Raw genomic sequence first — 16583 nt, forward strand, 5'->3', positions numbered from 1 at the left:
ACAATGCATATGTTTATGTAAAAGTGTACACATGATGTTTCATTGTCATTTAGACCTGGAAGAGGAATCTGAGGCTTGGGAATCTCAAGAAGGAGAGGAGGGGAAATCTTGTGTTTCTTCAGATGCGGTGGAAGGGCGGGAGCTTACCAAATCCCCCACTGATGCATCGCTTCTCTCCGATTGTGGCAGCTGGAATGTCCCACCAAGGAGACAAGCTGGTTTTAAGTCACTGCGGCATATGAGACAGGTAGGATAAAAGGGATTGGGTCTCCTTCAGTCTCACTTTGCAGAACTTGTGTTTGCTAACTTCTTGACCGAGTGAGCTTCCAACATTCTTGAATTTATTTTAAATTGAAATACGTTAGCACAATTTCCTTTTTAATGCATTTTTAAAGTTGTAAGTAGGTGCATTCAATAAACCTTACCTGAGGTCGAATTGTTATAATTTTACAGTAAACCGAGAAGAGAGTAGGAGAATTAAAATGTGGAGAGAGATGGGAAGAGTGGGTAAAGAAGTAGCAAAAAGGTAAAAAAAGGAACATGCAATAGTTGTGGAAGTAGAATTTGAAGAATGACAATTGAAGAGGTAGGCTTGGTAGGTCTCTAGTTGCTGCTTCTGGTGTTAGTGCTTCTCTATTACAGGGGTTTGATCTTATTACTGAAGCCCTTTCCATTTTCCTTCTCGCTGAATCGACACTCACTCGTACCTGGGAACCTATGGTTAGGTCTTCGCTCTGATCCTCAAGCTATCTGTCAGCTAACCTCCATACCGATCTGCCACACAATCTCTTTCCTCTTCCTCTGACTTGCCACAGGCAACCGGTAGTCCGACATTGTCTTACTATCTGACTGTTTCTGTCCCCGTACTGCCGCCTACTTCCACACTGTTTATATGACTTTGCTCTTCCTCCCTTCCTGGCATTTCTCTGCTCAATTTAGGTTCCCCTCCTACAACCTGTTCTGCATTCTTCCTCCAAACACTGGCCACTCTCTTCCCCCTTTATCGTCTCCTCTTCCAACCTCAGCACCCTCTATTCCACCTTGATCACCCCATCCCACCTTTCTACTTTCCTCTCTTCCTTAAGGTTTTCCTCTCACCTCTGTGCTCTCTCCTTTCCTCATCTCTGTGAACATCTCTTCCTCCAGCTTCCACATTCCCCCCTCCTGCAGCCCCAGTCTTTCTGCACCTCCATCCCCTGCGCCTTCGGCTATCTTTGCACCTCCATCTTCAGTCCTTTCCACACTTCCATGACTTCCTGCTCCTTCAGATCGCTCCACACTACTCCTTGCACCTTTAGATCTCTCGGCACCTCTGCCTCTACACAGCTTGCATCTCTGCTGCTCCAAACACCAAACAAACTTGAGTTACTTCATCTCACATAGCAAAAGATCTAAAGGGCCAGTAGTAGACTGAATGTGGCAATCCTTTGCCATAGGCCCATGGTGTTGTGGGGGGAACCAGGGTCTCCTCCCTGTACTGATCCAGCCCCATATCAACTAGCGGATGGTCGAAGGCCTCCCTGTGAGTCGGCCCCCAATCACCCTCCCAGCCAAGCAGTGCACATAGTCCAAGCAAAATAGCTGCCTGGTATATGTGAATTCCTTTGACCTAGCCATTCTCTTTGTGGTACTTCTTGTTCATGTTTTTAAACTGAAACAGCAATTTTGTCCATTTTGCCTAATTGATGTCTGACTCCTAGCTCACAAAGGCTTCTCTGGAGTAATGGCATCCAATTGCAGGGCCTCTGAGACACCTCAATCCACATCCCTGTGTGTGCACGCTTGGTTGCCTGCCAAAGTAGAAGTGAGGCTGGCGTCCACTGATTTGGGAGAGTGCCAATACATTGAATTGTGAATAGGTTGCGAGTGAGGCCACCCCACCCCTTTGTGTTTTTAAAAAAAAATAGGAGACACTCATACATTTGTGAGTTGACATCCTGGAACTGTTCCTTAAGAAGTTGAAAGAAGATCACAGCTCTGATAATTCTAGTTGAAGACTTTGTTACTGGAACTGCTGATCTTCCTCAAGGCAAAGTTCTGCTGTTTCTGATCAGAGGGAACCTGTTTCAGGTGCTCCTACCCTTGACCTGACAGGCATAGTTAGGTGGTACGTCTCTGCAGCCGGTGTGTGCTCCCTTGAAGCTCCTGGACAGTGCAGATTATCAAAACACAAGTAGGGGACCCTGTGAAGGCTGTTTAAAACCTGTTACTGCTCATTTAGCTGCAGCCCAAGTCCAGCTCCATTCCAGAATTCATCAGTCAAGAGTTATGTAGCTGTCCTTCAAGGGAACCTCCTTTGCCTGTTCGGCAGTGCCAACTCCCGAAAAGGAACATGTTCCAAGCTGTTCCAGAGGGTTACTATTGTACATACTCGCTACTGCGCCTGCCAACACGGGCCTGAATGTGGGACATCTCCTATGGGCCCTCTGATCTCATTTTCAATTCTGATTCCATTCTTCTGCACCCAGTGGCTCTTTCTGCAGTCCTTGTTACGTAAAACCACAACCGTGACAATAGAAACCCAACACCATAACTCCCATATGCATCCTCATTCATGTGCCATTTCAACACATTTCAGCAGCCTTATTTCACCTTTGGGGTCTTCTGACTTCTACTGTCACTGCTTCCTTTCTTCAATACCCCTGGGTCTCCCCTGCTGACCTTCTCCCGGGGTTCTCCCTGGGTACTTGTCAACGCCCTATGGTTTAGTCAAAGTGATGGGACTATGGTCTCCATAGCTCTCAATGTTTAGTCACCCCACTGTGGGTGAAAACACCCGATTATGCTTATAAGGTGTGTGACAAAGTCCCATGCTTGGTGTTGGGTACCAACAGGGTGCCAATCCAGTGGATGTTGATCCTAGGGGTGGAATGGGGAGGATCCTTGAGTCACCTCACTTTGACCCCCACCACATGACATAGGACAATTACAGTGTCTCCCCTCAGGCTAGTCCTAGGAGGCCAGAACTTCCCGTGATGCAACCCAGTCCTGAAAGTTCTGTTCCTATTTAACCCGCTTGAAAAACCCTGGAAACTAACCTTAGTACAACCCGTTTTCCATCTGAGTGAGACAAAAACAACAGGGAGGGAGCACACTATAAAACACCCAGTCTATGTTAAACAGCTTTGGTTGTAGCAAAAGGAGTCTCTTGTTTGGAGAAGGCTGGTGACAGCGTACTGGAAGACGCAGAGCCTGGTGAGATGGAGAGTGGAGTTGTGGTAGCAGTGGAGATGCATGGTCAAGAAGAAAGTGATAATATCAGAGGCTGAAGGTGCAAAGAAGAAGGTGTTGGGAGTTTAGAGGGTCAAGGAGGGAAGAGTGATAACCTCATAGGATGGGTGGATAGGAGAAGGAATAAATCAGAGAGGAGATAATGACAACCGAGCGAGAAAGAGAGAAGGGAGGGTTGCTTAGAATTAAGAGTGTAGAAGAGGAAATGGTAACTTCATGAGAAGGATGGTGGGAGGAGGAGAAAAGAACATCAGGCCAGGAGAGTAGAAGACAAGAGGAGGTGGTAGGAGTCCAGGTGCAGGCGGGGATGAGACCCAAGGAGGAGGTGGCAAGTAGTAGGTGGCAACCGATACTGGGAGTGACACAGACGCGGTCACTAAGGGTAGTACAGGGCAGATAATGGGACTAACATCAGGATGGGAAAGGAAAGTTGAGACAGGAACATCAGCGAGAAAAGGAATTCTGAGATGGGAAAGAGCCAACACCCAGCTACTAAGAGCAGGCAGGTTTCCTGTGAACTCTGTTGGCCCTAGGCAGGTCCAGACATTGGAAGGAGGTACGAGCTGGGGACCGGGGAGTTTGTTGTTAGTTTCAAGACATGGTAAAAGAAAGACCAGAAGGAAGTCCAGAGAAGCCCCGGGGACCCTTCTCTGTCTACCCCTGATGTCTACATCCACTAACTTGCCTGCTCATTCGAATATACAATAGAGTGAATCTTGGGGTACAGGACCATAGAAAACCTGTGTCTAGAATAAAATGGGGGCAAGTGGCCCTGATCTTCCCTGAATGGGTCCCTGCTACTATCACACCCACTTAGACCTACTCTTCCTTTGAATGCCTTGTCTGCAGGCTTGGTGTCTCTCCAATCATCTTGCTGACTCTTGCCACCATCTAGAGGACCCTTGGTCCGGTCTCCCTCTTCCTTTCAGAGTGGTCTGACCTCATCTCTTCTCTCCTGGCCTCCACCTCTAAGCTTCTCTTCCTCTGAGACTTTGATATTCACCTTGACTCTCCTGATGCGGCCTCTGGACACACCTTGGATGTTCTCATCTCAGCAGACATCCCCATCTCCAAACCTCTTACTACATCCCTCTCTTGGTCTGACTATGCCCTCCAGTCCTCTCACCTGGATCTCTTGGGTCTGCCGGCTAAGACCTATGCCCACACAGCCAGTTTCCTTCTCCATCATTCGACCGATGAAGAGAGTGTCAGTTGCTGCTTTTGCAGCCACTTTCATTCCCCCTCCCACTGACTCTCACACTGACAGAGCCCTTGCTAACCTTCACCTCCCCATCGCCAACACTCTGGACATCCTTGCCCCTGTCTTGAGGATCCACATGAAACCTGCCTCCAAGCACAACAACTGGTATGACTTCGAATTAGCCTCTCTGAAACCACAAGTGCAGAGTTGCTGAGCGGAAGTGGCAGGCCTCAAGCACATCCTGACAGACTGGCCTGCTGCATGCTCCTAAGGTAATACAGACTCTCCATCTGCTCGAATAGGAAGAAGGCCTATATCCAAGCCCGCATCTCTGGGGCTACTACCAACATGGCTGAACTGTTCAGAATCTGCATGGAACTCAACCAATCATTCCAACTCTTCTCTGCCATCCCAGACCCTCTACACTGCTCTGGCCGCTCACTTCATAACCAAAACTCAGGACATCATGTCTTCACTCCCCCCTTCACCCCTCGCTTCTCCCTCACCTGTTCTCAAGCCTTCATTGCCCCCCCCCCCTCTCCTCTCCTCTCCCCTTCCCTCCTACTCTCATCTTTCTTGCCCATACCTCCGGATGAGATCTCTAGACAAGTCCTCTCTATGAAAGTCTCCTCCAAACAGGTAGTCCCCTGCTCCTCCAGAACTATCAAGGACATTATTGCATCCCTTGCTTCAGCTTTGGCTGATTTCTAAAATCACTCCTTTGCCACTGGCCACTGGCTCCTTCCCTCTACCCCTCAAGCACTCCCTTGTGCACCCTGTCCGCAAAAAGCCTTCTGCCGACCCCTCCTGCCTGGCTAACTACTGCCTTTTGTCTATTACCCCCTTCCTGGGCAAACTCTTGGAGAAGCTGGTCATCTCCCAGCTAAACCACCATACTGAATCTGTTGGTTATCTCCACGACCACCAGTCTGGCTTCAAAGCAGCCAGAGCAACGGAAATGGTAGGTTCTGAACACTAATGAAGACCTGCTCTCTAATTTTGATTCAAACTCTCCGTCCGTTCTCATCCTTCTTGACATTTCCTCTGCCTTTGACACGGTCAATCATGCCACCCTTATAAATCAGCTCTGTGATACCCCTGGCATCACAGACCTGGCACTGGACTGGACACCAGGTCCTCCTCGGCCAGTCTACCCCAGCACTTCATTCTTCCCTGACCCCCCCCCACCACATGAAACCTGCCTCCAAGCACAACAACTGGTATGACTTCGAATTAGCCTCTCTGAAACAAAAGTGCAGAGTTGCTGAGCGGAAGTGGCAGGCCTCAAGCACATCCTGACAGACTGGCCTGCTGCATGCTCCTAAGGTAATACAGACTCTCCATCTGCTCGAATAGGAAGAAGGCCTATATCCAAGCCCGCATCTCTGGGGCTACTACCAACATGGCTGAACTGTTCAGAATCTGCATGGAACTCAACCAATCATTCCAACTCTTCTCTGCCATCCCAGACCCTCTGCACTGCTCTGGCCACTCACTTCATAACCAAAACTCAGGACATCATGTCTTCACTCCCCCCTTCACCCCTCGCTTCTCCCTCACCTGTTCTCAAGCCTTCATTGCCCCCCCCCTCTCCTCTCCCCTTCCCTCCTACTCTCATCTTTCTTGCCCATACCTCCGGATGAGATCTCTAGACAAGCCCTCTCTATGAAAGTCTCCTCCAAACAGGTAGTCCCCTGCTCCTCCAGAACTATCAAGGACATTATTGCATCCCTTGCTTCAGCTTTGGCTGATTTCTAAAATCACTCCTTTGCCACTGGCCACTGGCTCCTTCCCTCTACCCCTCAAGCACTCCCTTGTGCACCCTGTCCGCAAAAAGCCTTCTGCCGACCCCTCCTGCCTGGCTAACTACTGCCTTTTGTCTATTACCCCCTTCCTGGGCAAACTCTTGGAGAAGCTGGTCATCTCCCAGCTAAACCACCATACTGAATCTGTTGGTTATCTCCACGACCACCAGTCTGGCTTCAAAGCAGCCAGAGCAACGGAAATGGTAGGTTCTGAACACTAATGAAGACCTGCTCTCTAATTTTGATTCAAACTCTCCGTCCGTTCTCATCCTTCTTGACATTTCCTCTGCCTTTGACACGGTCAATCATGCCACCCTTATAAATCAGCTCTGTGATACCCCTGGCATCACAGACCTGGCACTGGACTGGACACCAGGTCCTCCTCGCCCAGTCTACCCCAGCACTTCATTCTTCCCTGACCCCCCCCCACCAACCTGCACTTGCCCTACCTTTGCTCCCTCCCCCTGTACAAGCCTGGCGGGGCCTACACCCCTACTGAGCCCGTTCCAGCCCCGTCCTTGCACTTAGCATGTGGACCCCTTTTCCCTGCACGGCCTGCTTTTCCCTAGCACAGGTACAGCTGACTTCCCCTTAGCACTCAATTTGCCCAGGGGCCCTATTCCCTGTCTTCCCCCCACTAACACTTGCATGCTCTCCACTCTTCCCTTTCCAACTTAGCTTAATGCATTCTGCTCTGACCGGCACTTCCCCTCCCCGCTCTCCTGCACTTGCACGATCCGAAAGACACAAGGTTTACTAGGACTGTTTTTGTCATTCTTCATCCTTGTCCCCCGACCCTCTCTATTTTGTCTTGTGGCGCCTTGAAACACCCTTTTGCTGTATAGGCGCATTATAAATTCCCCAATAAATAAATGAAAAGAAAAGAATAGACCAAAAAGAAAGGTTTGGGTCAGATGAGCCGCAATGCCATGTTGGTGCGACAACCGCTCTTGAGATGTTTGAACTGACCCATTTGCATCTGAGGCTGGAGGGACCGAGTTACCTGCATCCCACGGACGAGACATTTGGCAAAACTAGGTGCTTCAGAAAGAAGACCTAAGCCTATTAAGGAGGAAGACCATCCTGCCATCATTTAGGTTTTTGCGAAAGTCCGTTTCTATTTAAGTTACCAAACCTTGTACAAATTCTTTTAAAAAATAAAGAAGATATCAGACCCCGATATCTGGTATCTGTGACCTTCTTGATCCCATGTGGAGCCCTCTAACTCAGATTCCCCAGTCCATCACCAGCCTTGGTCCCAAATTCTTTAACATAGGTCTTAATGGTAGAACCCCTGACCCAAAAAAGGTCAACTCCAACAAGATGAAGAAGCCTGCGGAGAAGGAAAGGGGCAAGAGATAGGACGACGACATGCCACAGCCACTGAAACCCTGTTGTCTGCCCTAGAAAGCAGATGTCCCCAACCAAGAGTTACCAGGACTCCCGGTAACCCCTGACCACTGTATCTCTAGGATTCAAGGATTCAATTGATATTCTCTCTCTCTCTCTCTCTCTCTCTCTCTCTCTCTCTCTCTCTCTCTCTCTCTCTCTCTCTCTCTCTCTCTCTCTCTTTCTCTTTCTCTTTCTCTTTCTTTCACATTTATTTCGGAAAAGAGTTTAATAAAAGCATAACAGTACTGTAGAATCACATAGAATCTTATTTGGCTTTTTACCACAAAAAAAAGAAAGGTCATAAAATGGTTACAAATATAGTTCAACAATAGCACTCTTCCACTTCATAAGAAATCACATCGTCAGTTTCACATTTCAGGGTTCGAAATCGAGATTCAATGAGCAGGAGCTAAAACCAGCTCTTTGGTGTAGAGCATCACCCAGTAGGCAGGAGCTACTGCAGGGGTACCAGGAGCTTCCAGAGATGCTCCGTAACATTTTTGTCCATTTTGTATGAGCCACTGTGTTTAAATGTGTATTAGATGTGTTCTAATTCTTCTTTATTAACATTCTCAAATACTCATAGTTAATGTATCATTTACATGTTAAGAAGGCACCAGTTGGCCCTAGCAGTCAATAGTAGCTACTGTTTGCTTCAAGCTAACCAGGCTCTATTATGCTAGAAGCATGAGCTAAATAGTTCCCAGCTCCCCTCAATTTCAAACCCTGCATTTAATTTCAGACTCATACATAATTTAATAAAACCCAACTATCATAATAAAGTAGCTAGTGCTGCTTGGGAAGACTTTTAGATCCAACAGTATTCAGTAGGAACTGTTTGCCTAGATACAAATTGCATGGAAGGCATGGTATCAAACAGTAAGACAAACACAAGTGGCCACAGTTCAAGGGTGTTTATTGAACTTCAATTGGGTTTGAAAAATGCCTATCTAATCCTAAATCTAAAGATGGAAGCAAGCTACGACCATCCAATAATAATAATGCAGTCCTAGTGTCTTGTCAAAATAAAAGGACCTATGCTAATAAACCTATTGCCCATCCTTACTTCTAAATACAAATGGTGTGGGAAACAATGTTATACAAAAGAAAAGTGTTCAAGAAATGATATGTCAGGATAGTTGAGCCATTAGCTTCCCTTCCCACATTTTCAGCACGGGACAAGCTGGCACACTCGAGCTTAGCACATACTGTGGCTTTTCTAGCACGAGGATGTAGTTCAAATCTCAGTATCAGGACCTTCTGTATTAAAGTCTCTTTGCAATTCAAAGTCTCTTATTTCAGAGGGCCTGATGCTACAAACAAACATTCAAGTTCCTTTCTCCTCAGGATTCTGATATGCATAAATTCTCTGGTGATTCACTATTCACTCCAGGTGCCCCTTGGCCGGGCTCAGACCCACTTTAACACAAAACTTTCACTTGTTCTCCCTCTGCCCGGCTCAGAACAAATTGATCTAATTTTCCAAACTTTCTTTACTGTATCAAAATCAAAGACTTTCGACTGTGTCGCAGAACCCCTTCAATTCACAATTCTTTGTCTCTTCTTAATACAACCCTTTAACTTTCACTTCTGCCACTTCTCAGCTGGATACCTTACAGAGACCTTCGTTTGAGCACCCACGCGGTGCCGGACAACTCCCTCAAAGGTATCGTATCTGGCTTTTCAAAGTTCAAACACTCATCAGCAGTTCAACTTTATTTGCGTCTTTTATCACACACGTTTTAACAATGTTAATTCCAGCGCTTGCCATGCAATGTTGGTGCTTGCAACATTGGCTTCAACACAGACAGGTCCTGTATCGGTCTCCCCATCTCACGGCTGTGTTGATTTCACTGACGCTGCTTTGTTCTTGGAGCCAAGGACCGTACCACCACGGCTGCTGCTTCTCCCAGCATTTATTAGTAACGCGAAGGGCCCCAGGTATCTCCGACACACAATACATGATTCTTTAGCCTGGTTTTCTGGTCTTATGCTTTCTAATCTCGAGGGCTCTTGAAAGTAACGGTTTCTTGTTGGAAAGGTCAAGGGATCTACCCTCCTTGCGATCCCCTCCTGTATTGCTGTTTTTCTTCTCTCATTCAGCTGCCGTCTTGAAACTGCTGTTTCTTCGTGTGCTTTGCCTCGCTCCGAGTGTGCTTTCGTGCTCTGCCTTTTATCCATGTGGGGAAGCTTAATGGAAGTCAGGTGTGAGTGTCAGTCAGTAATTGCCCGCCTGACCATTGTATTGGGACACGTCAGGTATACTACTGGGGCGTTAGTCTGTTTTCTCCCAGAACGGGCTGTCCATGTGAATGTGTTTGTGTAGGAAAGGGGGGAGGGTAGAGTTCCTACGTATCCTACCTGGTATGATGGGGTAAAGGTGTTAAAGGGAAGGGGATACCGCATTCGCCATCCGGTGTCTCACTCCCACTCCCCGAAGACCCTTCACCCAGGTGATCCTCCCGCACTGGTCCACCCCCCCCCCGAGTCTGGATCCAAAGGCAATGGCCGTGCCGTGGCCAACTGAGAGATGAATCCGTGCGGACTAGGGGGTGAGACACCTTCTGGTTTCTCACATTACTTTACTTCCCTGAATTATAGCTAGTAATATAACTAATAAATACTGTCACATGAATCTACAGATCGAAAAAACCAAACCAAAAAATCAGACTAAATTCCTTAAGCACAACACATCCTTTCTTTGTTGTTGTATCAAATCTCCTTTATTCATAAATTCATCAAAAGAAATGGGTTAAAAAAAGTAGAATGAAGATGCAACAACAAGGATATTTTCTAACAACACAATTCAATAAATAGTATATTGCAAATACAATACAAAGTGCATAACATTCTGGTTGAATCATCTGGGTGTTAATGTTACTTAGCTTCCAGACAAACTTTGTGAAACCCCACACGACATAATCACATTAAGTAGATCTACATAGTAGGGCATCAGCACCTGTGGAAATGTTTTGAGTAACAAATAGCGGCCTGAGACACAGTCCTCCATCTGGTCATGAGGGAAGAAAAGAAAAAAAGTGCTTGACAACCCCTAGTACTTCTGGCAAAAAGGGACACCATGCACTTGAGGACTGTATCTTATTCCACTTTGTCTTTCTCAAGGTGTGTGGTGTGATGATGTAGTCATTGCTTGGGCATGGTTAATTCAAGTCCGAGGTGGATTCTCATGTTCTTGCCCATGTGTGGTCTGGGTGCCAAACATTTCCTGGTTGGGTTGGTTGAACCGAAGTCCAAACTGATGTCCTAGAAGGCGTGCTAGTCGATATTTAGCTTGTTAGCAATAGCTGGAAGCCAGGTGGGGCTTGTTTTGGTCCTGCTGCGGTCACCGCGATCTTTCAGCAATCTTTCGACTTGAATCAACCATGCCCCAGCAATGACTACATCTTCACAACACACGCCTTGAGAAAGACCCAGGAGGGTCGAAAAACGTGTCTGCTGACTTCTGCAATAAATATAGCACGAACAAGTCAAATTGCATCCAATTATTACATCAATACCCACATATTGAATAAATCAGTAACCCAGCGCTCAGGTGAACAGGGCTCAAACTCTTTTTCGCTACATAGCACATGGAGAAAGAAGGGCACTTTCTCATTTGGAACCCCATCACCAGCAGAAGGGTATATTACCAAGATTGAAGATCAAGAATAGTGTTCTGCTATTTCTAGTGCCACTCACCCACTTCGCACTGTATCTTATTCCATTTACAAATGTACCTATGGATAGGAAGAATGCCCAGTCTCAAGTGTATATTGTGAGAAACAATTCAGGTTAACAACACACACCTGAGGCACCTTAATAGGGCTCAGGTCTATAAAGGAAGGAGAAGCAACTTTGTGCAGGGAGAAGAACTGCCGGGTTGGAGCGAGACTAGGCAGTCTGAAGACCGTCAACGATCCCGGAAAACCTGCAGGACCCGAGGAGAAGGGGTTGCATGTTGTTGCAGGACTGGGGAGCCTTAAAAATGGAAGGCAGGCAGACAGAGCTGCCAAACAGCTGGCCTGTTGCAGAAAGGAGGTGGGAGTAGAGAGAGCACAGCGGAAGAGGTGAGTGGGAGCAGCTGGGACCGCTGCTGGGGAGACAAGAAGAGCTGGTGAGTGTCAGAGGAGACAGGCAGACCAGAGCGCTCCTACAGGACCGAAGCCAAGTAATGGTCCATAAGCACAAGTGAATGCGAATTATAATGAATGTCGAACTGAATGGAAATTGCTATGTAATAATAATAATAATAATAATAAATATGAGTGAAAGCACATCCTATTGAAAACCGAACTGAATGAAAACTTCCATTTGATTAAGAACAAATGATTTTGAATACCAAACAAACATTTGGAAGTTAAATCGGCATAGTGAATGTCAAATTGTTCACCTGCAACATTGTGAACAGAACTATAGCAAGTGGCAAATTGAACAAATACTTAAATATTCGAATTACAAATGTGAGGAAGATTTATGAACTTTTGGCAAAGCAAAGACGGGTGCAGAAAAGTGTTGCACTAGCCAAAAGGAAAGCCAAGTGTGGAAAATCCGAAGCACAAGGCAGAAGAGCCTGTGAGGGGAAAAACAAACCTAAAGGGGAGACTTATGGTTATGCGACCTGTAATGGGTGGACCGTGTGGTCTGACAAATGTGCCTAGATGAAGGAGCTCTCTACTGTCACATTCACAGGCATTCTAAAGCAAGCCAAGCAGAAGCATAGGGTTCCTTGTTGCGTGACTTGTGATGGGTGGACCATGTGGTCTGATAACTGCGCATAGACCAGGGAGCCCTAGATGATGACCAACAAAGGACATTGTAAGTAAGCCACTCAGAACTGTGAACTAAGGTAAGCCACTGTGAACAAGTGACTTTACAATAAGTGCTATATTGAAATCTTGGGGAAGGGAACCCTGAGAATCAAAGGAACTGAGAAGTGTTGTCTTGGGGAAGGGAACCCCAAGATCTTCTGGTTGTGTGAACTGTACCATATTGAACTTGGGGAAGAAAACCTCAAGACATTGGTGAACCAAACATCTATTGGAACTGTATTGAGCCTGAAATAGAAGGCCCAAGAAGAACCTAGGCTGAGAGGAGCCCAGACTTTACTTTTGAAGACTATTTTGGGTAAGAAGAACCCCATCATTTGTTTATTTACACATGTGATGGCAAGCATGGGTTTTGGACACAGACAGAACTTTGATTTGGACTTTCAGACACAGACTTTCCTTAACTTCCTTTAGGCAGGAGAAATCCATTCTTTAGTTATAAGGCAAGTTAGGCCTTTCACCATCCTGACATTTTAGTAAAGTTCTTTGAATGAAACTTGAGTTCTGTTGTCTGTGTCATCTCTTGATACCATGCCTGTCTCACAATATACAGATTGATACTACTAGAAAAAGACAGAACATTGTCTCATTGGTATTCTGGGCCTAGGTATGCTTAGGGACTGTCAGTGAAGAGGGCTGCGTATGGGGTTCACTAAACTTACTGGTGCAGTGTCGGAAGCAGCCACGAATGTGGTGCGGCTTGACTCCTGATGGCGTAGGGTCCATTACTTACCATTTTTCACGTTGGAGCCTCAGCATCGGACTTTCGGCTGGTGGGGCTATAGAATTGGCAGTTTACCGTTGCCTCTCCTTTTTTCTCTATCTGATGCTGCCAGGTTGGGGCTTGAGGTATAGGTTTTGAGGCCCAAAGATTAACCAAAAGTGAAGCAAGGCCCAAAGGTGAAGCAAGTGGAAGCAAGGTAAGGAGGGCAAGGTGGCAAAGATAAGGGCAACACTGAACCCGTCCGAACCTGTCCTGAACCAGTGGCTAAGACTCTCCAGTGACCCCCCCCACTCAACCCCTCTCCGGTTTGATGGTGGTGGTGGTGACAGTGGTGACAACCGTCCCTCGGCCCCTTGGCCAACGGTTGTCTCGGCTAAGGTCCTATGAAGTGCGTGACATGGAGCTGCGCCGGGATCAGAGAAGTGAAGTGAGCTGTTAGTGGATGCTGGCGGGTGCATAGCTTGTAACGTGGGAGTCCCTGCCTCTGCAGCTCTTGTAGCCGTAACATTAATATTGTACCCTATTGTGCGTTCACAGCTACCCAGAGGGCTCTTTGGCTGCTACTTAGTTTTAAACATTTATTTTTTAATAGCTTTTTATATATTTTTGAGAGGCTCATGGCTAAACGGAAGGCGACAGAGAATTGAGAGGCCTTTCGAGCAGGAACACTCTGGATAGGCAGAGGTGTGATGGGATAAGAGGAATTGGAGGAGCTCGGCCCTCTCTGGACTCTTTTTTGATGGATATAGCAGGGAAAATCGAGGTCAGAATCTTGGTTCCAGAAAGGGCTATTGTGGAGGCCATGCAGAGGGAAGTATCAAGCAGTTGAACTACCCCGATTGATTTAACTGGGGGTGTGGCTAGGCGCAGTGTGAGCGAGGTTGTGCCTAGTATTTTGACCCAGATCCATGCCGTAGTACAAATAAGTCCTGTCGTGATCTCGGTTAGCGTGACTAATTCTCCCATGCTTGCCTCTAACTTAGTATCCCATGGTTTGCCCTAGCCATCCCAGTTATTCCGCCTCCTCTTGTGAATCTATCTTCTGGCAGTTCTATGATTGTTAGAGAGGAGGTCCCAAGGGGTGAGCTCAAATTACTGGAGAAGACTCTGCATAAAAAGTTACCGCCTTTATTTAATGCCATCACTCATTTGAGACAAACAGTGCTAAGTTCTCTCGCATTATGGATGATACGATAAGGAGTTTAAAAAGGAGTATTGCAGGGAAAGAAACTTTCCTTCTATCTGGCGAGGTGCCCCCACCCAATGCGCTGGAGAGGGGAGTGTCAGTGCATCCCCCTGAGAGGGTTATAAGGGCTGGAGCAGAGGAGGAAGCGATTAAGGATAGAGAAGGATGGTTTGTACTGCTAGGCGGAGGGAACAATCCAGTTTTTTTGGGGGGAGGGGCCCGTTGAAGGCTGCTCCTTTTGGGGCAGCATCTAGTGTTTTGGATCTCCCGCCTGCAGCAGTGCAGTTGGTTGCTGTTATTGTGGACGTCCCGCTCCTCCTAGAGGGCCGTTTTGAGTCCACAATCTCTTTAATTAACAAAGCACGAGAGTTGGCAAGGTGTTGAGTCAGAGTACTTGAGAGTGACGCTGTTGCTGCTACCTCTTGTTGCATGTACTGTGCCTTTAACGTGGGAGACGCGCCTTTCTACATAACCCCAACCTGGGCACAAGAGTTGCCAAGGAGTTGAGTCGGAGTTAGGTCAGTGGTGGTGCGTCCATATGGTTTCCACCGGTCCGAGGACGCAACGCCGTGATGCTGCTGCAATCACAGATGGGTTTGGCTTGGGCAGTCAACTGGATACGTATAAGGAGGCCGCCCAAAGTAGAGACGCGAGTCCTAACTTAAAGCCCTGCCCAGTTTCCTCTGAAACCCCAGTAACTGGAAGGAACTCGAAGTAACCAACACTCAGTCTGCGCTGGATGATTCGTGGGGCTCGATTATAGAATACCCGCCTGAAGGAGAAGCCTCGTCTGGAAACGGTCAAAATACTGTGTTAAGTGGCGGGTCAGAGGGGAAGGGCGTTCTTCTATCTTAGCCTTCGGTCAAACCCCAGAGGAGTCCCGGTCCACCGACCCTCGCTCGAAAGAAATGGAAGTAGATGGGCATGACGAGGGTGCACTTGGACTACAGAAGACTCCTGCTTCTGCAGGCAATTTCAACACCAGACTCCTCATTACTCTGCAGAACGCCGAAGCGGCTGACAGATTGACGACCATTGCTCCATCTACCCTTCCTGTCTTACTGGCGGATGTAACAGAACAGGGACTGGTGCCCAGAGCGAGGCTGGCGTCCCAGGGCACCATAACGAAGGAGGGAGAGTAAGACATGTCAAAATCCCCATTTACTGACCCTAAACTTCATCAGAAGAAAGAGTGCAGCAAAACGCCCTTCAGAACTGGCTGCACGTTTGTAGCAAGACATAGCCGAAATACAATCTCTGATAATCAACCAAAAAAAGGTGAAACAACGTGTTAGGACAATTACCATCACATGCTGATCAAAGTTTGCTCTTAAGTGATTATTCCATACTTCCCAGTCCCTCCAGTAATGCAGCTGCAATACAAAATGCAAACTCTGGGGTAGCGACCCTGTGTGGCAAAAGAAACATCATAACAGACCTTACAGCGGTGTCGACCCCTCAACTGAACTTTACTGTTATGCCTAACTGCCCCAGAGATCTATAAGCAATCACACCCCCTATAGGTGAGGTGCATGAAGTACTGCCTGTCGCACCCGGACCCTTGGGTTTGACACGTCGGAAAGTAGCTTGGATGACATCAGCCTGTACGACTCTCATAATATTACGCAATCTAAAATATTAAACCAGAAACTTGAAGTCCGCCAGGGGCTTTTGCTAGTGAACATGGCAGAAATTCAAAACAACGTAATGGCAGCGCTATCCATCTCCCTTTCTCCATTTATGAAACTTTATGAAACTATAGGAGATGCCCTAAAAGATCAAGATATGCGTCTGTTCAAAACAAATCTTTTGGAATCATTTATAGCCATGATCCAAACAAGATTGGATAAGGAAGCAGAAGCATCAGCCGAGTGGCAGGCCAAGCGGATTAATCTGGCGAGATGAGAGCAATACGACAAAACAGCCATGATGACGGCAATCTTGGAATTAATTAAATGGTGTCGATCAAGAGACTGCAGCCGTAACATGAAAAGTGATTTGAAGCATAGCGACACAATTGCAGATCAGGGTTTGAGGCCTTGAGCTAATGAGCCACCAAAAACAACCAAAAAAGAGAGTTAGACTTCCTGCCCTTGTGGTGAACCCCTGCAAGATGCCTAAGGAAAGGAGTAAAAACAATCTTAGAGTGTCCAGAGACCCCTTCAAAGTTGAATCACTGATAACAGAAGGAGCAATGGCGCAATATTCTGTAACCCAG

At 47.0% G+C, this 16583-nt stretch overlaps 1 protein-coding gene across 3 annotated transcripts in view; it reads left to right on the forward strand.

Moving 5' to 3' along the window:
* The window catches only part of FLCN (folliculin), a 611825-nt gene that overhangs the window by 302623 nt on the left and 292619 nt on the right, over positions 1-16583 (forward strand). For all 3 annotated transcript variants that reach the window (XM_069645735.1, XM_069645734.1, XM_069645736.1), the window contains exon 7: positions 54-247. In XM_069645735.1, the coding sequence (XP_069501836.1) occupies positions 54-247 (194 nt within the window). The remainder of the gene's footprint in view (positions 1-53; positions 248-16583) is intronic.

Source organism: Ambystoma mexicanum, chromosome 2p (genome assembly GCF_040938575.1).
Source record: "Ambystoma mexicanum isolate Mex_15411 chromosome 2p, UKY_AmexF1_1, whole genome shotgun sequence".
Lineage (NCBI taxonomy): Eukaryota > Metazoa > Chordata > Amphibia > Caudata > Ambystomatidae > Ambystoma > Ambystoma mexicanum.